A 22,618-nucleotide genomic window follows, 5' to 3' on the forward strand; every position below is an offset into this window, starting at 1 on the left:
TTCTATACATGCGTGACCTGGATTCAATGTAATTTCGTTATTTTGTGCACTTGCCTTGTGTATAGTTTTGAATGACAATAATTTGTGTGAATTTTGATCTTGGTACATCATGTTTTCACACACATTTTCCTTTCAGGGAATAATGCTTAGATCTCCATTTTCCTCTGTTAAGGACGATATTTTTTGACAAATTAATTAATTGTGATATCAGAGCACATCTCTATTATAAGAACTAGACAGTCAAATGTAGAATTATGTAGGGGCGCTCCACTGAGTGCCAGTGTAGTTGTATCACTTTCAGATCCCTATAAACTAGTGAGGCATGAGTTCTACTGCAAGAGAGATGTAGCTGTGCTTTGTTGCACTCTGGACTTCCTGGAACACATCATGTAATAAATTTTAACACCGCTTTGACAAATGCCTCAGTGTACTTCAGTCACTAGAAAAAGAACATATGAAAAACTTTATATTTGTTTTTGCATTTGTTTTTATTTATACAAAATGATATACAAAGTTAACACACACAAAAAACATTAAAAAAATTACAAATATAATGAAGGACGTCCTATTCTGAACAGTTTCCGTGGTATTTTGCAAGATGACAGCTGATACTGGGTGTCTGCCTGCTCGTGCTAGCATCTTTACCCTAGAAATGAGCCAGGAAATAAACAGTTGAATGTATAATTGTGTTAATATCACATATATGAGGACAGCAGTGGTTGTATCGAAAAGACATCAATGTCCAATGGAGGCAGCAGGCAATGCACAGCAGGAAACACATTACTGGCTACCAGGTTATAGGTGGTTGCCATAGCTGCAAAGTGATGACATGTTGACAAATGGATCTTCAGCTAATTCATCAGAAAATCGGAGCCAGGGAAGAGTCAATGTTTCCGCCAAAAGCCTTAAAACGTTCAATGAGGGATGTGAATGTCGGCCGATGTGTGGGATCTGTAGCCCAACACTGCTCCATCAACACTTTCACCTGTTGGAAAGAAAAGTAAATATGAGAGTATCAGGCTCCTTGTCACGCCACATGTCAACTTTATGCACAAGCATTTATTGTTACCTCGTGTGGACACTTCTTGGGACAAGGCAATCGCAGGTCTCTCTCCAACAGTTTTATGAGGTCCATCACAGTCATCTCTTCTGGTGGTACAGGCACCATTTTGGGAAACTTCTACAAAAAAAAAACCCCAGCAAGAAGTGACTTAATACAGGGTACGTCAGATATGAAAATATAAACCTTTTCTGGTTTGTTTTAATAGGGCAGAGATGACGTACCTTTGGAGGGCTTTGATTGGTGTCACAGTCGGTAAAGATCTCATACAGTGTCACACCAAAGGACCAAATGTCGGACGAAAAGGAGAATTTACTCTCCTTCAGGCACTCGATGGCATACCTATACAGAGACAAAATACAGTGAAGTGGTCCGAGGCAAAGAACGAAACACTGAGCACACTGAAAACAACTGAGAAAATGCATTCTGTGACATGACAACTCCCAGAAGTGAAGCCAAAACTTTGTGATCGCCCCCTGGTGGCCGGCCACAGTATAGATCATAAAACCCACAGCCTCCATGTTAGTGGGGGGGACATTGACAAAACTAAAAGATCTAATTACGCTCTAAAAAAATGATTTCTCCTAAGAAGTTTGTCATTTTTGGTTAGTTCTTGTCACACTGATGTTGAAATAATAATTTTTCTGATAATTGAGTTTTTAATTAGTTATTTGATGCTATAAAAACGGAGTAATACGTAACAAATGAAAGGTGAGACTGACTTGAATACTGTGGTTCCACTTCACTAAGTCACTAAATGTAGCTAAGACTCTGGCTGCAAATGATTTCACCAGCACACGATTGCAACATCTGTTTCTGGGATATCTATGTAGTGAGAGGAAGTGGAGACGCCTCACCCATCTTTATTTACAGTCTAAGTTTAAATGCTGCATGAACTCACCAGTACACTGGACTGTCCCCATCCTCCCGGACACGATAGTATATTTCACCTTCGGGCATGTATTTTGTCAGACCAAAGTCTCCAATCTTTACCAAGCCGTCATGTTCCACCAAAACATTACGGGCAGCCAGGTCTCGATGGATGTATCGCACTTTGTGCAAGTACTCCATTCCCTTTAAAACAGAGAGAAAAATTACTAAGAAGGGTCAAATGTGGATTTAAAACCAATAAAATAAGTACCAAGGAATATAGTCCAATCAAAGTCAATCAAAAACATTCTAATTATACAATGTCTTGATTAACTGACAAAAAAAAGATGTAAACTTCAGGTTTGTGATTAACAGCATATTGAATGATTATTTCCTGGTTGGTATTTTCCTGGATTCTGAGTGTAACATAATTCTATTGCTATTAAATAACTCAAACAAGATGAAAGAAAGACCGTAAGCGCTACTCAATGAAATTAAAACATAATATGATGGATTATCTCTCTTGCAGCTGTCTGGTAGGTAGTGAATGGAAATTCTAGCTGTATAAAAAGAGATTAAGAAATACCCTGCTTCTTCTTCTTCTGAAAGAGACACCAACAGGACACTTTGTGCAGTTTGCACACAACAACATTCAGAGGTCAAGAGGAGAAGATAAGCTCAAACTACTGAAGTATCTAAACTCACCTGACAGATCTGCTGAGCAAACATCAGGCATTGTGGCACACCCAGTTTGCGTGTGGAAATGTAGTCTCGCAGACACCCCTGAGGAAGGTACTCCATTATCAGCTGCACCACTTGTCCTCCTGTCAATAGACAAAGCAACAGTGCTTTTATCCTCCTGTTCCCATTACATGTCAAAGGCTAGGATGACCTGCTGCTTATCCAGGTTGTGGAGGAGCTGTAAGGCTCAACACACTGTGTGTTGAAAGTGCAAAATATTGACATATAATGGAAACAGCCTTTCACTTCGACAAGATTTTCATTATTTACAGAGCACCAGCAGGGAACAAAATCAATAGCCTAAATGATCGAAGTGAAAGGGCTACTGAACAAGCACTCGTTTGCACATGCAGACACTGCACGATGATGTATATTTCAGTAAACGGATCTGGAGCAGACAGCCGAGGACTCACCCAGTTCAGTACAACAGCCCTTGTACTTCACAATGTTGCTGTGATCGAGAGACTTCAGAATCTCTATCTCCTTTATCCAGCCGTCAGTCACATGCCCATTCTCTTGTTTCAAGGACTTCACCGCCACACACTCCCCAGTCCCGTCATTGGCTGGGTCGTACCGGTACAGAATGACTTTTCCAAAGTTACCCTGGAGACAGAACAATGAGCCGTGGATTACTTTCAACATCCAGGATAAAAGAGAACCACTCATGATGGAGTACGAGGACTCACCTTCCCCAAAAACTGAATCTCTTTAAGGTAGCGTTTATGGAAAATGCTGGGGTCCATGTCAGGGAGAGTTTCACGGGTAGATATATCCAGATCTGTGTCCAGGAAAAAACCCCCACATGTTCATTACATATACTGAGACTGATTGAAAGACTAAAATCAAAAGTGTGAGTAAAACCCTACTTTTCGGCATGATTTCCGTGAGCTCTCTGAGCACACCGCGGAATGAAGGCCTCTCCACAGGCTCGTAGGTCAAACACATGCTGATGAAGGTGGCAAGTTCCTGGGAGGACGGTTCAGCGAAGCGGCCCTTCTGCTGATAGAAGCGCTCTTTCTGTTGAGGGCAAAAAGTTCTGATGTTACAATTAAGGTGTCAGAGGAATAAAATGGGTGGTTCACGATAAAAAAGGGGTTAAAGGTTCAATGTGTAGGATTTAGTGGCATCTGGTGGTGACGGTGCAGATTAAAACCAACTAGTTCCCCTTCCCTCACCCTCCCCTTCCCTGCCAAGTAAAAATAAAACACAAAAGACCCCCTCAAGGGCCAGTGTTTGGTTTTGTCCATTCAGGGGCTACTAAAGAAACATGGCCGGCAACATGCCAGATATAAAGCTCTCGTTCTAAGGTAATGAAACAAAACAATTCTTAGTTTAAAGGGACTCTTACCTTTGTTGCATTTTTACACTTTTTTTGGATAAGGTTAAATTGGTATTAATAAGGTAATGACACTCTAAAATGCAAGACAGACCCACCAGGAGTAAAAACAAACAATTATTTCACTCTCATAATATTTAGTGAAAACTTCAACCAATAAAATTCTTCGGACCGAAGGACCTTATTGGCCGACAGACCTGTCTGTTTGCTGCATGGAAACAGACAGGAAGCCCGTCTGCTTCTTGTGGCGCATTCGGGCCCGACATCATATGTGAATGTAAATGTATATAACTTACCGAATCCATTGCTTTGGTAAACAAAAACTCACGTGCATGCGCGGAGGCAGTAGGTTGTAAGTCTGCTTGTAAATAAAGTTTCTTCAAAAAAACACCGCGGATGGGAACGAGGGGGTGGGGGCATTGGAGGAAGGCGGGATGAATGTGCTGTAATTCTCAAATGCAACAAAGGTAAGAGTCCCTTTAAGGCGATTATTTACTTATAATAGCACAATTATATAAAATTTCTGCCGACATATCCGACTGATTTCTACACACTGGACCTTCTATGCTACAATATGGGTTTACATTAGCCAATGCATATCCACTCATGGGAAGATCGCCGTTGTTGCAGATTTCGAGCAGAGTGACACCAAAGCTCCACTGGTCCGCAGCAAAGCCAATGGGGGCAGGACTGTCGATACACTCGGGGGCAATCCACGGGATGCGCTCAACACGCTCTGCAAAACAGAGTGGCAATATTAAAAACAGAGGTAACCTGTAGAGTATTGTGTAACGGTGATTTCAAACTCCAGAAAGCGCAGAATTTAGATAGAGAAAACTGAATTTAGTTTTACAAAAGCAGCAATTGTTGTTCTAATTTTATTCTAATGACCTCAATCAATTAAAAACACCAAAAACGTTACACCAGAAATGTTGCTTAAGAATCTACACTTTTGGTTTTCTGTGTAGTGGTAACACCAACACAAGATAACAGGAAACAGGTCACATGAAATGCTCCGGTTGAAAGTTCCTGTTTCCTGAATCTGATTGGAACAAGGAAGAGCAGTAGAGACATAAACTTTTCTTTGAAGTGAAGTTAAATTGGGTAAAGTAAGTTGCTGGTACCGACCATTCCGTGAGAGGACACTCAGAGCGATTCCGGGGTCACTCAGCTTGATGAAAGGTGTAGTACCCGGCTCCAGCCCTTTCCGTGCCACCAGGATGTTCTTGGCACAGACGTTTCCATGAACCAGCCCTTTGGTCTCCTGCAATAGTGAAAGTGGCGCTGGTGTGATACAACGGTCATGAAAATATGTTTAGAACAAACACTTTTAGTCTTTGGGAAGAATTTACTGCTGTGAGGGAAATTTCTTTTTGTTTGTCAGCACATTTGAGAGGCTTGTCTTCCCTTTAATGATGATGTTCCAGTGAGTTGTACTGAATTAAAATCTGTGTTTTAGTGTTTGAACTCACAAGATAGCTGAGAGCACTTGCAAGTTGTTTGGCAACAATTAATTTCCACTGCGGGGTCACTGCTGCCTTTTCTTTGCGAAGGAAAACATCCAAAGGCCCAAACTCCACAAATTCTTCCACCATGATGTCTGCAAAGACAGGAACACACGTCTGAGAGGTCAAGTGTCAGCTCAGAGACACTAGCACAAACAACACGCTGAATGTGGGTTTGCATTTGATTCATGGCTCGCTTGGCGCTGGAATTACAAATATGACTACAACCGTCTAAAAGCAGAAGTGAGTTGACTGAGGTGTCATGTCGCTTACTTTCAGATCCTTTGACAGACACGCCATGCACGAACACCAGGTGACTGTGGGATACCTGGCTCATGAGACTGGCGGTTTCGAAAAATGCCTAAGAAAGAAAAGGGAGAGAATTATGAAAGAGCGAGCATCAAAGACATGAGCATACCTGCACCAAGGAGGCCATGTTACCTGTCTGTTAGTTAGGATTATGCCTGTGGTGTATTTTAGCTAGATAACTCTTTTGAACATGGTCATAAACCACGATGACATGTTACCATCTTCAGTGTTGATTCTCAAACTCTCACACTCGTTAAAAACTATCCCAGAGTGTATGGAATGTATGCGTTAACTCTCTCCCCCAGAGAATACTTTCGACCTGTACAATGAAGACGCCTTACACTACAAGATGCTAAACATGCCCTTATTTAGGCTGAAGACCCTGTTGTGTGATGTAATGTTATCTATAGGTTTGGGGTCCACCTCCCATCTATAAAACTTCTTGCTCTGCAGGGAGACTTCAGATTTCACCATTTTGGCCTGTGTGATTTCTCCAAGTTCCGGAGCTTGTCTTGACCTGTACTGCTGTTGTTTAATAAACATCATTTTACTTGTAAGTACTGGGTCCGCGGTCCTTTTGCTTCATCATCAACTTCTACAACAACAAGGCGACCTCTCGGCTGACAAGAATACACGTCATGCCAAAAATGTATCCAATCTACTGAGTGCATTTCTAGTTAATATTTGGATTTGATAAACTATATCCGTTAGACGTCTGAGAGGCTGGTGGCTTACTAGTGCAACATCTTTATGGCTTTGGTCTACAATCTTGAGAACCACTTTGATCCCTTTGCGGTCGTTGCCGTTGTTATTGAACTCGTCGTCATCGTCACCTCGTCCCAGCCCGAGAAGACGGCCTGAGTAGATGTTAGTTCTGGTCCCGCAGCCCAGGTGCTGTTCCTGTAGACACACGCAACACACATCTTGTCAGTAACTAAGCTTGTCAGGTGGAACAGACGATCACAGCGAGGTGACAAGTGTCCGTCATCACCTGAACAATCTGTCTGTCCTTGATCGGGTTGAAGCGAAGCTGGGTCTTGATCCGGGACAAGGCCTCAGTGTTCACCCGGTCCACTCCTCTCCTCATCACCAGAAGATTGGACAGTTCTACATCACACGTAGACAAAATGTATGCAAGATCATAAATATTCTACAACACAGCCACAGAGGCTACATCTACACTACTACGTTTTAGCTTTAAAATCCATCACTGTTGCTGTGCTAACGCCTGCCATTAAGATACAAGATACATTTATTTGTCCCAAACACATGCACAGACATGCACAAGCACACTCATGCAATTGTAGGGAAATGTAACCTCTGCTTTTAACCCATCTGGTGCCAGACACACAGAGCAGTGAGCAGACATGTACGGCGCCCGGGGAGCAGATGTTGGGGGAGTAAGGTGCCTTGCTCAGGGGCACTAGACAGGGTAGGAAGAATCCTCTTGGATTTTTGGACAGATCAATCCAGGTTCGTCTTTTTGTTGTTTCTCCGTGGAGTCGAACCAGAGACGAACCAGAGAACTTTTCTGCCCATAGTCCAAGTTTCTGCCACTAGTCCACCGCCTCTCCCATGCCATGCACAAGACCTCAGCGTTTTTAAGAGGCTAAAAATGGGGAAGTTTGGAAATGCCACGGAATGTGCTTCAGGATGAACTATCTGTGGTTGCGTGCTAATACGGATTGGCAAGAACGGAGACTTTTGGAAATGATGACTCAGTCACCCGCACCCTCTTGTTAATTGGTTCTTAACAGTCAGGACTCCGCTACCAGCCAAAATGTGAACACTTATCTTTTCGTCCGTGAAAGCAGATCCCTGATCTTACCTTTCACCCTTGTTGTTTCTTGTTCTTAGTATTTTCTGTGATTCAGCAAACAACTGCTGTGGACAAACTGATTCCTGTTTACAATGCATGCACATGCCCAGCGTACGTTAACGGTCGTTAACAGAGCCAAAAGTTTCAAGTGGACAGAGGTCATTTTGATCTTGAAATGCCACCTAGCATGACAGCCCCACACCGCCATCTTTCAAAAAGGATATAAGATATAATTTATTTTATATTTTTCTTAGTATACCTGACTTTTTTAGCTTTTTCATGGATTTTCAAGAGTATATTGATAGTTTCTCTATTTTATCCCCCAATATGTAAAGCGTCGTTGAGAACTTTGAAAAGCACTATTTAAATGGAATGTATTATTATTATTTTTTTAAAGAATGCGTACTAATATGGAGGGAGCCTAAGTCACAAGAAAATCAAAATACACTGGGAGATGTTCGCTCATAGCCAAACACATCCACAAACCTGCTTGTCTTGGCAAACAGCATTTTTTCACGGTGTAGCTGTCTGGTCCAGACTTGAGCATGAAGGACTTGAGGCTGTCGGTGAGCTCCTTCACGCTGGAGAACTCCTGGTCCCAGCCCTCCAGGCAGAACGTCGACTCCTTGTGCTGGATCCGAAACTGCTTGTGGCTCGGTGTCGATCCGTTCTGTGAACACAATGTATACACACACACACAGGGACTGAAAACCTTCATCGCTGCACTGCAACAATTCCCAGGGAGGAGAGTGGGTGTTGACTTACTGTATTTTTGTTTAGCACAGCCAGGATGATGCGGCGATAGTCGAGAGCACTCCAACGCACGAGGAAAGCTCCCTCCTCTGCTGCCTCTTTCTTCAGCTTCAGCAGCACAAAATCATCACTGGAAACACAACAGAGCTTGTGATATAAACCAATGTGTCTCTTTATAGCCCGTTTGTGTCTGTGAATGCATGTGCAAGAGGGAGAAACTCACTGCATAGGCCCATGCAGTCCATTTGCTTCACTCAGCACTACCCTTGGGGGAGCCACTTCATGACAAAGATAGTGGTGGGCGTCTGCAGTCAGCCGGTAGTATCCATCCAGGAGCGAGATGAAGGAACGCGCCTCCTGGCTGGAGTTCATCTGAACCACCTACATACACGTACAGAAAAACACCACTGGCTTACAATCAGAGCTCCCACCTACAGAGACATGCACATTCTAAACACAACACCGTGCCCTAAGTGCACCAGAAGCCAGAGCGCAACACATGAGAATCAAGGCCTCCGTGCTTATTGTACAATACACTCAGACACTCGAAGGACTGAACAATCAGATCAGCAGAATAATAAACATACAGAAGATCAATTAGACTAGTGCATCACAAGCTCATTTATCAATTATATTAATGCATCAAGGCTTTTGCTTTTACATAAAGGAGTAAACCGGTGCTCTCACCAAGCAGTGATTGTCCTGAGTGCTAATGCACACATTAGCTTCGCTGAGGGCGATGTGAGTGATCTCAGGGAAATCGCAGAAGGGGCTCAGTGTGTTGGGAGTTGCTGCATTGGACTGGCTCGACTGGTTCTTGGATTTCTTTATGTAATCGCTCCGGAAGTAACCATTCACCTGTGCCTACGGAAAAGAGACTGAATGAATATCAAGTCCACACAACATATCACAGAATGAGACCTTTAGAGCCGGGGTTTTCAACTGGTTTTGTCCCAGGGACCATTCTGACTAGGAAGTAATCAGCGGCCCACTGTGTGTGCCTGTGTTTTAGCATTGGGTTTTCCATGTTGGTTTTATTTAAAAACCTCAAATAAATCTATATCTACCTAAAAACCTCAAACAAATCTAGAAAAATCTGTGTAAAAAACAACAAAAACGGTTGATTTTCAGAGCTTAAGAATTGGAAACAAAATTAAAATGCAGTTTGTAGTTGTACTGCATCTCAGAACCATATGTACATTAATATATAACGTTCATGACTTAAATGTGCAGACATGTAGCTGACATGTTGAGAGAAGGTTAAAGTAACGGTGATCAATAACAATCAACATAAACTGGGGCTACAACTGAAGAGGGAAGATGACAAAGTAAAGCAGAATATGTCACAAATGATAATCATACAATATAACACAAACAATTGAGGCCTACTTAAGTTTAAATTCATGATCAACAGCACCTTTATATTATACTTTTCTTATTATATATATTTTTCACGATATTCAAGAATAATCTGGAAATTAGGGCTGGGCAAGGTTAACTCGTTTTAATCGAGTTAACTCAAGTGATGAGTTAACTCGATTGTTTATCCGCCAATTAGTTTCTTTTTTCCTGTTCTGCAGCAGTCAGCAACAGACTTTCACAAAATAAAAGCCTGACTTTCACAATAAAACAAAAAAATAATCAAACCTGAGTTAATGCGAGATAAAATAATTAATCGAGTTAACTCATGACTTGAGTTAACTCGATTGAAACGAGTTAACTTGCCCAGCCCTACTGGAAATGTGTCGAAATATCAAAGCAAATTTCGCGGACCCCCTGCAATGTCGTCGCGGACCACCAGGGGGCCGTTGACCCCCGGTTGAAAACCCCTGCTTTAGAGGCTTTAAATGATGTGTTGACAAACCTTCTGAACTGGCACCTTCCTCCACTGAATCCCCTTTGAGCCCGACACCTCTATCTCATGGGTGGTGGGAGCCGGGAAGTCGTCCTTTGAATCTCCCTGCACACGGGTGTTGTCACCGTAGAAGCCGCCTCCGTACCCGTCCTCCCTCAGCTCCAGGTGGGACACGGGGAAAGTCTCGGAGCCAAACCGCGGCACAAGATGTTCCAGAGTAGAGATGTACTTGTACATGATCTCCTGGGAGCCCAGCCGCCCCTTGTCCACGGTGTGTTGCTGGAAGGTCCGCACAAAGTCTGCAAACACCCGGTTGATCCTGATCCTTGTCAGGAAGTTGTCTTTGGAAATGTGTTTGGAGAAAGACTTTGGAATGCAGCGCAGGAAGCTGGAGAAATGAAAATATATAAAATAAATTAATGTCACCTGCGTTCAAAGATGGTTTTGCGATCCAAAGGAGAACGTGGATGGTCACACGTTCGAGACAATTGAAAATAACTTAACAAATGTAGTCATTGAAATGCCTTTAGTCTTTGTTACTGTCGCACAGCTTATGATGATTCCACGAATAATTACCAGACTTTCTCTGCGACTTCTTGTAACGTGCAGCCGGTTTGCATCGCCCGGTGCGAGAGGTGAAGCACCGCCATCCCCAAGCTCTCGTTTTTGAAGCGACTGAGCTCCTCCTCCGTCTGAATGTCTTCCATCTGCGCCACTTCATTCACAAATTCATATTTAGCCTTTCGGAGACCAAGGAGACAAAGAGGTTAGTGTCACATTCTTCATCACCACATAGATAGATAGATAGATAGATAGATAGATAGATAGATAGATAGATAGATAGATAGATAGATAGATAGATAGATAGATAGATAGATAGATAGATAGATAGATAGATAGATAGATAGATAGATAGATAGATAGATAGATAGATAGATAGATAGATAGATAGATAGATAGATAGATAGATAGATAGATAGATAGATTACTTTATTCATCCCCGAAGGGAAATTAAGTCGTCATGGCAGCCGGTATATTTGAATACAAAAAAATACAATATAATAAAATAAAAAATATTGAGGTAGAAAGAATAAAAACAGAAACACAAGATAAATAGGTAGATAAGGTGCAGTGGCAAGATGATGGTAATAGTACTGATGATATGATGGTAATGTTATTGTTAGACAGTATATAAAAATAGTACAGTATATATAGTATATAATATAACATAAAATATATTTATATATGATACTAATTATACCAATATAATAGCAGTATATAGTAATAATGGCAGCAACAGTATATATAATAATAATAGTAAATATTATAATAATAATAACATGTACACATGTATAAATATGTGTATATAGACTTATATATACAAAGAATATACAGAGAGTATGATATAATATATTATATATAGTAGAGGTATAAATATAAGTATTTGACTATACAATAGATAATATAATATACTATGAGTGTAAGAATATGTAGACAAGAGTGTGCAAAAGACAATATTATTGTATAAAATGATATATAATATCAATATGGTTTATATTAAAACATATCCGAATGATGGGAAGTAAGTGTATATGGAGCGGAGTGTTGTACAGGTACACAGTGCAAGGAGACAGGTATATTTAGTGCCACATATACAGTATGTGCTGTTAACTAATGTGTAATAAACTATAGAACAAACCTGAGAGAATAAATACTCCAGGGATGTGATGTCCAGCAGAGGGGACCCCCGGTGGTCCGTCCCGGATCGGAGCCGGTAGCGACACACAACTGGCTCCTCCTCATTCAGTCCGTGCCAATTGTGAAAGTAAAACCTGAGTACAAGGAACCAAGACAGGTTTTGTGAGTCAGCTCGGTGTGTTACCTCTGCCCTGGTAATCCAGTGTTACACAAACATGGAGCCAACCTCATACTGTAGTGAAGGATCAGGCTGGAGTCCTCCTCTGGATTGAAGACGTGGTTCGGACTGTACCAGCAGCGCAGGAGAGGGTTGTACAGAGCGAACAACACATGGCACAGAGGTGTTATCCCTGAGGAACAAAAACACACACAGATAGATGACCACATGAAAAGAGACAGAGCTTTCATTCTGATCCGTGTGGGTGTGGCCAGTCGAGGTGGTCCTCCTCCTCACCGACAGCCTCAGCAGCGGCGATGCACAGCTCCTCCGCCGTGACCTCCCCACTCGGGTGGGACAGATACCTCTCGCCTTCGGGGGTCCAGAGGAGGAACAGATGAATGCCTTTACCCTGAGGGGGCTCGGCCTGGCCTGGAGCCGGGCCGGACCAGGACCGCCTGGACCACCACATCCTGTACATGGTTGGGATGAGCCACTAAAAAACACACACACACACACACACCACACTAACACACAGACACAGACACAGACACAGACACAGACACACACACACACACACACACACACACACACACACACACACACACACACACACACACACACACACACACAGAGACACAGACACAGACACAGACACAGACACACAAACACACACACACACACACAGACGCACAGGCACACACACACTCACACACACACACACCAAACAGATGAACAGACACACACACACACACACACACACACACACACATACACACACACACACAATAACAGTTTATTACTATTGTATCAATCAGCTGTTGCACTGGCTGGAATCACGTGTAAACACAAACGCAATCTTAAAGCGACACTTTGCTTTTTTATCATTTCTCATTTTACATCATCATAATAATAATTATTATTTTAAAATGAATAAGTATAGAGACAAATCAAAAACCACGTGTATAAATAGAATTAACTTTATTTAAAATGCGACAGCAGGTAATAGGATCAACTTGTTAACAGGCCTTCCGGGGATATCCCCACGTCCGACTTATTGTTTACATGACAGATCCCATTACACATTACGTTAAGTACACATATATTAATGTGTGTCTGTACAACACACACTGACTGCGTCACCGAGCGGCTCAGGAACTTGGATTCTAACCATTTATACAGTCTATGATTCTAACGCATGTTTCCGACATTCTATCCGAAGGTCTGTAGTCACCTGGTTCCTGTGTGGATGAAGAGCAGTCAGCCGGGCCTCATAGTCCCATCCTGGGGGGGTCTTCAGCCCCGGGGGGTCGCTCACTGACTCGGGGGGTTCGCCTGGTTTCGACGGAACTGAACCACCGACTTCTGGCGCTTCCCCAACCCGAGCAGACCACTCCCTCCTCCGGCCAGGCACGTACTACCGGCCGGCCTTTCAAAATAAACGTCAGGGAGTCAAAAGTGTTTCGTTTTCCGTCTTTGTTTTGAAATGGCATTGCACTCACATGCATTTATTTTCTTATTTCCTTTTCTTTTAAATACCATTGAGACATATTCTTTTGTTTCTTAAAATCTGTTCTCTTCTTATTTTGAATTATATTTGTACATTTTATTTTCATCTGTAATGTATGTGAAGCACTTTGAGCGGCGTTTCTTGTATGAAAGGGGCTTTACAAATAAAGTGTATTATTATTATCCTCATTGTTGTCATTAGTCCTTTTAAAGGGCAGATTTGAGGTGTAGCGTAAATACAGTTCGTATTCTTATTATGGCGATTATAATAAAATAAAATATTATATAATAAGTAAAGAAAATTATTATTTTCATTAATTACATTCCATTGAAAGTAATACTAATAATAATATAATCATTTAATCTCCACCCTTTGCCAGAATTTAGGGTTCAACTTTTAATACAGATGTCATTGTTGTTTATATTTTGGGTGAATGTGGGTGTATTTTCTCTTTGGATGTTCCTATTCGTGGTATTCATTATTTTGCTGTTGGTTGGTTTTACTCGATTCAATAATAATAATAATAATATTCAATGAGGGTATCCTCAGACATCTTCAAATGTTTTTGGTTTGTTCTGTCGTTCACCGGGCCGGCCTTTCAAAATAAACGTCAAGGAGTCGAAAGTGATGGTTGTTTCGTTTTCCGTCTTTGATTTGAAATTGCATTGCACTCACATTCATTTCTTTTCTTATTTCCTTTTCTTTTAAATACCATTGAGGCGTGTTCTTATGTTTCTTAAAATCTGTTCTGTTCTTATTTCGAATTACATTTGAACATTTTTTATTTTTTATCTGTAGTGTATGTGAAGCACTTTGAGCGGCGTTTCTTGTATGAAACATGCTTTACAAATAAAGTGTATTATTATTATTATCCTCATTGTTATCATTAGTCCTTTGAAATGGCAGTATTGAGGTGTGGCGTAAATACAGTTCGTATTCTTATTATGGCGATTATAATAAAATAAAATATTATATAATTAGTAAAGTAAATTATTATTTTCATTAATTACATTCCATTGAAAGTAATACTAACAATAATATTATCATTTAATCTCCACCCTTTGCCAGAATTTAGGGTTCAAACTTTTAATACAGATGTCATTGTTGTTTATATTTTAGGTGAATGTGGGTGTATTTTCTCTTTGGATGTTCCTATTCGTGGTATTCATTATTTTGCTGTTGGTTGGTTTTACTCGATTTAATAAATTTTCTTTTCTAATTTCCCTTGTATTTAGAAGCCCAATCCCAACTTCAATGAGGGTATCCTCAGACATCTTCAAAGGGTTTTTGTTTGTTCTGTTGTTAGTACCCACTAAAGTGCCCTATGCTTGTCTGACCATATGCAGCTATAGAATGAGCCAGTTTGTGTAATTATCCTCAGGCATAACTGCTTTTTGTGCTTATTGATTGTTATATAATGTACAATCTCACAACATAAGCATTTGTTTACCTTCTGTATCACTCATGTGTAAATGTAATTTATTGATACCAAAGGCTTCCATTAGAAACCCCAGGCACACGTGCTTACACGCATTACTAAACAAGTCTCGCAGATGGAGATTGTTTTACTTGTGATTCTCGCCGGTCAGACATCAACCACAAAACCACAACATCTGGAGTAGCTGGAAATAATAAAACCTTTAGTTAAGCAAGTTAGTAGAAAATGTCACATCTCAAGACCCTGAAAGTCAAACAAAAAAATTTGAATTTGGAAATGACAAAGAAAAACTTATGCACAACACAGGGCCTGTACAATAAAGCAAGTTCAACACACCCAGAATAATGTTTGTTATTTGGCTTCACTGAGCCTAACATCGGAAGTCCTTGATAACATGTTCTATAAACTGGTAATGAACTGGTTCAGGCAACACCAGCATCAAGGCGAAATGTAAAGAAGATTACTTAAGAAGAAATGCATCAGAAATAAATTATGAATGTAAAAGGAGGTTTAAGGATACACTGTTTATCAGCACATTCATTTGATTAAGTTTCTTACTCTCCTTTAATAGTCTGATGAACACTGGAGCCAAAGCAGACCGAGGAGAAGAAAACTAGTTTATGTGTGATGAGGACAATCGAACTTAAATTTTCTTTTACAATCATTGGAATATTGAACAGGAGTTTTCCCACCGAAACACACCAGAGGGTTTTGATAAAAATTTTTCTCATGTGGTTTCGAGCAGCAGCAATAGAATAACGGTTTAAAGCATCAACACTGACAGGAATCAAACATTTTTATTTTTGCTGAGATAAAACTAAGCTGTAATAGTCAAGTTCCCTCGTAAACTACAAATCCTGCTTTGAAGTACAGGCCCCTGAAAATGTATTGAATGTTTTCCAGCTAAAACTATTGAAGCAGGTAGAAAAATCAACAGGTGTAGACACATAAATGTAAGAATACAAATTTTAGGGACGTCCAAACAAATAAAAGGCCTAAACACAAGCAGCAGTTTATTTTCCAAGCAGGGGTTAATGATAACCCCTAAAAACTCATCTTAATATATCAGAGAAGAAATTCCATTGAACCTTGGTTGGCAAACTAGTCATACACATAACGGAGCTGCAATACAGTGGGTAAGAACGTTTGCAAGAGCAACAAATCATAACATCAACATTGATCATTCCTTCTTATCTTCTTCCGGCTCCTGTTTCACCTCCTCATAGGTGGCATCTTCCTCTTTTTCATCCCCATCGTCTGCCTTGGAGTTGGGGACCCAGAGGCCCGATTCTATGCACTTCTTCATGATACCCTTCGCCTCCTAAAATATGTTTAATCGTCACATTTAAAGAGTGAATGAGTGAAACAGAAAAACGAAACATTTACTTATCTGAAATATATTTCCCAACTGGTCACGGTAAAAAACAAAGAAACCTACCGTTGGGTCCATTTTGCTAATAACATCTTGTAACATCTGGATGTCCTTCGAGTCAAAGCATTTCTGCATCTCCTGCAATTTAGGACGTAAACATGAGGCGTTTCAAACTTACAGGAAGAAAGAAAAGAAAGTCCTGAGCATTCTTGGCATCAAAAGAACTTACCTCTGGCAGGGACTCGTACACGTCGACCGGATCTAGCCCTCCTGGCCCCAGGCGCTTTTGACGTTCCTCTTCCTCATACTCCCTCATGGCCTTTTCTATGCGGATCTTTGCCCTACTGCGAACTCGCTCCTTAAATGACTCCAGCTCATCATTAAAAGCTTCCTGGTACTGCTGATCTGCTGTCTGTAAATGACAGATACACACAATGAGTTTATAAAAATGTAGCATGTGTCCTCCACTGGAAATTACCCAAGAACCCTTTGAGGAACTTATGAATTTAGCTTGCTTAAGGAGGAAGAAATATATGTAGCTCCACACGTCCCTGCTCCTGTGTCTATACTTTCTGATTCAAAACCTACTGGGACAGGAGGAAGAGGGAGAGAAAGAGAGGAAGGAAGACGGTCCAGTCACGAGTGAATGAAAGACGAAGCACTAATAGAGAACAAAGCAAGTGAATTGGAAGAAATCACCATGGAGATGGGGTCTTCAGTCCACACGTCTCATTTTCTCTCATTAATTACACCAAACTAAAAACAGTCACGCAACAATAATTCTGAGAACAAGATGACTCATTGTTATTTACTCATGTGTAAAAATTGCATCCATCATTTAAGTAATTAGCTTCCTCTTCACAGTTCACTCACTGACTTTAGTTCCTCTGGTTCCATTGTTCCTGTAACGTTCTGGTCTGTAAAGGGACTACAAGTTATTAAATACGTTTTGTAGCATCCAAACACATTTAATCACCTTAATCTTGGCGAAAAATTGACGGAAGCACCCGCGGGGATCCACCTTGAGGGTTTTGGCCAACTCTAGAATGAACTGCATGACGATGGTCTGATGAGCCACTTGCTCCATCAATGCATGTTTCTACAAAAAGAAGGAAACGCATTCAGAGGCGCATAATCTGTACATCTTAAAATACGTACCATGTAAGGAATCTGCACATCTGAAAAGAAAACAGTGACCCGCTTCTTTTGTTGTTTACCTCCTCAACTTCAAGGTCAATGCACATGATGACCAAGTAGTTAGCAGTCTCCTCACATACAAGATGAGAGTTGTCAGAGAGGTACATCTGGCTGTCGTCCCAGCGTCGCATCATGCCTGTAGTAAAGACAGAAATGAGGTAGCGTCATTACTTTCAAATACCAGTATACCATACAATGCAGTAAATAACAATGGCTAACAAAGGGCTGTGAGCAGCAATGTGCGGACCCGGGCACTTGTGATCTAGGGACCGGTCAAAACGGCTCTGTGTTGCGTGTGTTTTGTTCACCGGGGGGAAGGATAAATATGTCACTTCCTGGGTCTGTCAAGCTGCGCTGGACCACGCCCACTAATCACGAATTACAGTCCACGCCATCAACTGTCGACCACACGGTGTAAATATAATGTCAATCAAATTAAAGTTGTAATGACAATGTGTAGTGAAGTAAAAAAAAACGTCCTGTTTCATGGCTAATCAGTCGGTAGCACCATGTCCTTTAGCTAGTTTTGACATTGGGAGCTGTTAAGGTTTGGACTCTGACAATAGAGTATTTTGTTGCTGATAGGACAATGCACAGTGGAGTTACAACTGCATTTTCATGCTGATCAGTAGGTGGCGCAATGACCCTGAGTTAATTACACATGCGATTCAGCTATTTGGCCACGCCCATTCCATAAAACCATATGAAAGATGGGGGCTGTTATTACACACATGTAGTTTGAGGGAGAGTGAACAAAGTACACTTAAGTTACAGCAATTACGTGTGTCACAGGGACGCGTTGAAATTGACGCCACGCAACTAACACAGTGTTCAAAAAGCTCTAGGAGGAGTTCGTTAAAATAGTCAACGTGTAAACAGCCAAAATGGCCACTAAATCCAAAATGGCCGACTTCCTGTTGCATTAATCCAATTGGTGCCAGATCTTTTTTCCCATCCGGTCATGATACACGTGAATACCGCATTTCTTGAGGATCTGTTAAACCAGAGTTGAGCCATTATGCCACGCCCATTTCAATTACTCCAGAATACTTACATTTTCATCACGCTGGATGCACACGCTAAGTTTGGTCACTTTTCAAGATGGTTCAAGTCGTTAAAAATTTGCCTGAATAATACAAAAATTTCAGACAGTGCCTTCGCACTGTCTGTGCTCGGGCCCTATTAAAAAAAATATATATTCTTACCAAAATGTTTGATCTGCTTTTCATTTTTCTCCACAAAGGTTTTATGCTTTTGCTCTTTCTCCTCTTCAGTCGCTTCAGTCGAGTCCGGTATGACATTAACAACGCTCTGTGGAGGACAGTGACAGGGAATAATCATGAACAATGAACCAATCTGTACAAAATCTGAGAAAATAAAACACCATGGTTTTCAGAGATTAATTTAAGTCTACAACTATTGTGTGTTTCAATGTGTGATATATATTATATATATAAATATATGATAGATATTGTTAATTCCCTCAACAACAAACCATTTTCGAAAGTCATCCACAGGGAAGACAAAACATGCAGCACTCCCAGCTTCACTACATAATTAGCTCAACCATAGATATCATATATAAAGGCTAGATGTCTTGTTCGACGGAGCCGGACATCCGCACATGGCGGCCATCTTGCTACAGGGCATCTCGCTCACCCATAACATTGTGTTTGTAGTGGTAAATAACCATAACTTGCTCAATTTTCAACCGATTTTTAAACAATCTGGTTTGTTATAAATGTCAGAGATGTAGTTATTACACTGCATAAATTATTAATGTTTTTTAGAAAATAACATAATTATTCATAAGTACGCAGTGTCATATCTACATCTCTGACGTTTATAACAAACCAAACCGTTTAAAAATCGGTTGAAAATTGAGCAAGTTATGGTTATTTACCACTACCAACACAATGTTATGGGTGAGCGAGCTGCCCCCTAGCAAGATGGCCGCCATGTGCGGAAGTTTGTCTCCGTTAGCCGGCAACGCAGACAAGACATCTAGCCTTTATATATGATATCTATGAGCTCAACAGCAACTAAGGGTCCTTCCAAAGCCCACTGGTCCCAAACACCTTCTAATCAGAAGCTGCAGAAATACAATGGACAGGCCCGAATAGTGATGTTAAAACATAGATGTTGATGGCACAGAGCCTGGGCCAAAAGAGAATAGAAAAAGCACATTTGTTTATTTTTATATGATAAACCATAAAATAGTAAGTTAGTTTACACAGTAGAGCGCATACCTAGACCAAACCACCCTACACAACCTGGTTTTCTCCTTCTTGTAGTACCAATATCAAAACAAATAGTTAGTAGTCTGATAACCTGAATGATTTGTTTGTCATTAAAAACATCTTCAAAGAAAGTGATGAAAAATATGTGGATCTCCTTGTTAATCCTAACCAGTATTTAATGGTTTCCTCAAGCGCCATCCCTCCACCAAGAATGCTGGAAATCTGTTTAGTAGATTTTGCATAATTCTGCCATTACTACAAAACTTTGTGAAAGATGCTGTATACGTGAGGGAAGAACCCATTACATTTTGGTGTGGATCCGGGAAGATAATATCTTTGAGTATTACTTCCTAAAAAGCGTTTAGGTGACTGGTATTTATGAGTGTGTGGATGTTGGTGCAGATACTGAATAAGAAATCTGGATCTAGCGAATGTGGTTTTATAATCTTCTTCATAAGAGCTTCGTACGTTACCAAGTCAAAAACAGACTTGAGTCTTACTGGGAAGAGATCCACAAACATATTAACAATGTATTTAATGTGAACATCCCATTAAAATGTGAAACTTTGTTTTTGGGCAATATATTGTTTGAAACGTGGAACATAAAAGACAAAAAACTGTTGTCGCCATACTGTTGGCAGCTGGTAAGAAATGTGTCACGAGGAAATGGTTAAAAGTGGACCCTCCCACCATTGATGAATGGATTGAAATTGTGTATGGAAATGTTATGGAAAAGATCTCTTTTTCCCTCAAGGTCGAGAAAGACATTTTTTATAAGACCTGGACCAAATGGACTGAGTATGTAAAACCAGTTAGATTTTATTTGAATATATTTGTGTTGTGTGCTCCCCGGTTGTGTTCTCTGTACCTCTGTTATTGTTCCTACATGGAGTAGCTTAGGTCCATAAAACAAAACCCCAGAAAGGCAGTATGAACAAAATCACCCAAACTTACTACATCCATCCTTTTTTATGTCCTTGACAGACTAAAGCTGTATTTAATGTATGTGATGGAAATGTGCCTTTCTAAATGAAAAGAGAATTTCAAAAAAAAAAACAGGCTTGAGGTTATGTTTTGTACGTGTGCCAAGAAGCAAGCTAACACCAGACTCCCAGAGTCTAAAGGGAGTGTGACTCCTCTCTTGCTTTCCTGTCTTTGAGCCCCCCCCACCACCTTTCTCCACCTCACCTTGCTGAAACCCTCCTTGCTGAGCGTGTCCACGTTCCATGGCATCTTCTTCTCGTCCCGGGTGTGCTCATCCCTCTTCTTCTCCCACTCCCGCGCCTCCTTCTTCAGCTTCTTCTCCTCCGCCTGGGCTTTGCTCAGCTCTGCTTTGGCGTCGTCTGTCTCTGTGATGTTCAGCTCCTGGACTTTCTTCTGGGCCTCTGACAGCTTGCGTTTGCTCTCCGCGGCCGCCTTGTTCAAGTCTTCCTGTTTGCTCTGGTACTCTTCCATTCGATCCACCCGAGCCTGAAGGGGACAGGCGGCATCAGATCAGTCACAACAACAGGGACAGCACGGGGATCTCCAACAGGGACGTTTACGGGGAATATCCAGGATGCACTATATGCAAATATCGGGCCAAGTACAACAAGCCAAGCTACTGAATACAATCTTTTTGAATTATAAGTTATACATAGGGTTGCAAAGGGGCGGAAAGTTTCCGGTAAATTTCCAGAAACTTTCCAGAAACTTGAGCTATTGAGGCCTGCTGTAGAGTGCAGGACTAGTCAGGTAAGTTTCCATGATATTACTGGGAAAATATATTAGCATGTTGATTGAGGATTGTTCATCTGTTCATCTAGACTATTTCCATTCATTTATCCATCAATTGTAAAATATGTTTACAGACGATTCCAATTGTTTGGCTAACTATTTATATCTCTGGCATTGCATTAGTGTTTTTTTTACAAACTTTTTTCTCATCTTATTCTACAGAAGCACTCTCTCATGTGTGGAGACATTTCACCTCATCCAATGTAGAAGGAAAGGCTGTGTACATTTGCAAATACTGTGCAAAGACCTATGTTAAGAATGACACAACGATGCAGAAGCATATAGTCAAGTGCCCAAAGTTTCCTCAGGGCTCAAATCAGCCTATGACACAACAAAATGTTTATATTTATGTCTGTATATGACAAGGTAAATACAGTTAGTATAAATTACCAACAACATTTCCAGTTTATTCCCATTAATTCCCATGGAAAGTTTCCCACTTTGAATATTCCCGGAACCTTGCAACCCTAGTTATCCAGCATCCAGTGGGGGGGTCGTAGAGCAGCTAACACCTCACACATGTCACGTACGAGCCCCCCACTTCTACCCCCAAAAAAGAAAGTGCTTCAAACACAGATGTGTCTTCCAGCTGTACCTGGTGTCTCCATCTGAAGAGACTGGGGGTGTCGATGTTCGGGTGGGTGTCATCTTCATCGTCCGACACCTCGATGTGGTCCCACACACTGTAGTCGATCCTGGACATGACGCCAGCGACAACACAGCACCAGCGGCGTTAGCTCGGAATGTGACTTCGTGGGCAAATCCGACTTCCACCGGAGATTCAGGTGGAAAAGCACTTAAAGCAGAACCTCAGAGGAACGCTTGATTTCTACAGGATGTGTGGTGGTGGGTCCGGGCAGCGACGGGCGGTGCTCAGCCAACACAGGCTCAGATTAAGCTAGCTAGCATCGGCTAACGGGGCGACTGTACTTTCTAGAAAGAATTGCTGCTACTCATTTCCGGTTTACGTCAGCGCGGCAAT

At 41.2% G+C, this 22,618-nt stretch overlaps 2 protein-coding genes across 2 annotated transcripts; both read right to left on the bottom strand.

Annotated features, from left to right (window-relative positions):
• Positions 1–475: 475 nt before the first annotated feature.
• Positions 476–13,473, bottom strand: tyk2 (tyrosine kinase 2). The gene is made up of 24 exons (XM_061089561.1): positions 13,338–13,473; positions 12,401–12,630; positions 12,173–12,296; positions 11,948–12,080; positions 10,825–10,988; positions 10,258–10,636; positions 9,081–9,257; positions 8,617–8,774; positions 8,406–8,523; positions 8,127–8,310; positions 6,813–6,928; positions 6,557–6,721; positions 5,786–5,873; positions 5,480–5,607; positions 5,136–5,271; positions 4,592–4,743; positions 3,538–3,688; positions 3,358–3,449; positions 3,085–3,274; positions 2,636–2,754; positions 1,962–2,134; positions 1,285–1,402; positions 1,070–1,180; positions 476–985 (listed from the first exon to the last, which is right to left on the bottom strand). Exons 2-24 carry the CDS (start codon positions 12,582–12,584, stop codon positions 860–862), a joined length of 3,486 nt encoding a protein of 1,161 aa, XP_060945544.1. The 5' UTR covers positions 12,585–12,630; positions 13,338–13,473; the 3' UTR covers positions 476–859.
• Positions 13,474–15,833: 2,360 nt separating this feature from the next.
• Positions 15,834–22,599, bottom strand: LOC133022566 (hsp90 co-chaperone Cdc37-like). Its single transcript, XM_061089390.1, has 8 exons — positions 22,232–22,599; positions 21,049–21,330; positions 18,826–18,931; positions 17,641–17,756; positions 17,400–17,522; positions 16,653–16,835; positions 16,490–16,561; positions 15,834–16,372 (listed from the first exon to the last, which is right to left on the bottom strand). Exons 1-8 carry the CDS (start codon positions 22,337–22,339, stop codon positions 16,232–16,234), a joined length of 1,131 nt encoding a protein of 376 aa, XP_060945373.1. The 5' UTR covers positions 22,340–22,599; the 3' UTR covers positions 15,834–16,231.
• Positions 22,600–22,618: the final 19 nt, after the last annotated feature.

This window comes from Limanda limanda, chromosome 17, assembly GCF_963576545.1.
Source record: "Limanda limanda chromosome 17, fLimLim1.1, whole genome shotgun sequence".
NCBI classification, from domain to species: domain Eukaryota; kingdom Metazoa; phylum Chordata; class Actinopteri; order Pleuronectiformes; family Pleuronectidae; genus Limanda; species Limanda limanda.

Coding starts and splice junctions, on each gene's coding strand:
- tyk2 (XM_061089561.1), bottom strand. CDS start 12,584: ATGTACAGGATGTGGTGGTCCAGGCGGTCCTGGTCCGGCCCGGCTCCA. Junction 12,081..12,172: donor ATCCTTCACTACAGTATGAG/GTTGGCTCCATG, acceptor CCTTGTACTCAG/GTTTTACTTTCACAATTGGC. Junction 8,311..8,405: donor CTGTGCTAAACAAAAATACA/GTAAGTCAACAC, acceptor TTGTGTTCACAG/AACGGATCGACACCGAGCCA.
- LOC133022566 (XM_061089390.1), bottom strand. CDS start 22,339: ATGTCCAGGATCGACTACAGTGTGTGGGACCACATCGAGGTGTCGGAC. Junction 17,757..18,825: donor AAAGCAGATCAAACATTTTG/GTAAGAATATAT, acceptor TCTTTACTACAG/GCATGATGCGACGCTGGGAC. Junction 16,562..16,652: donor TGTACGAGTCCCTGCCAGAG/GTAAGTTCTTTT, acceptor CCTAAATTGCAG/GAGATGCAGAAATGCTTTGA.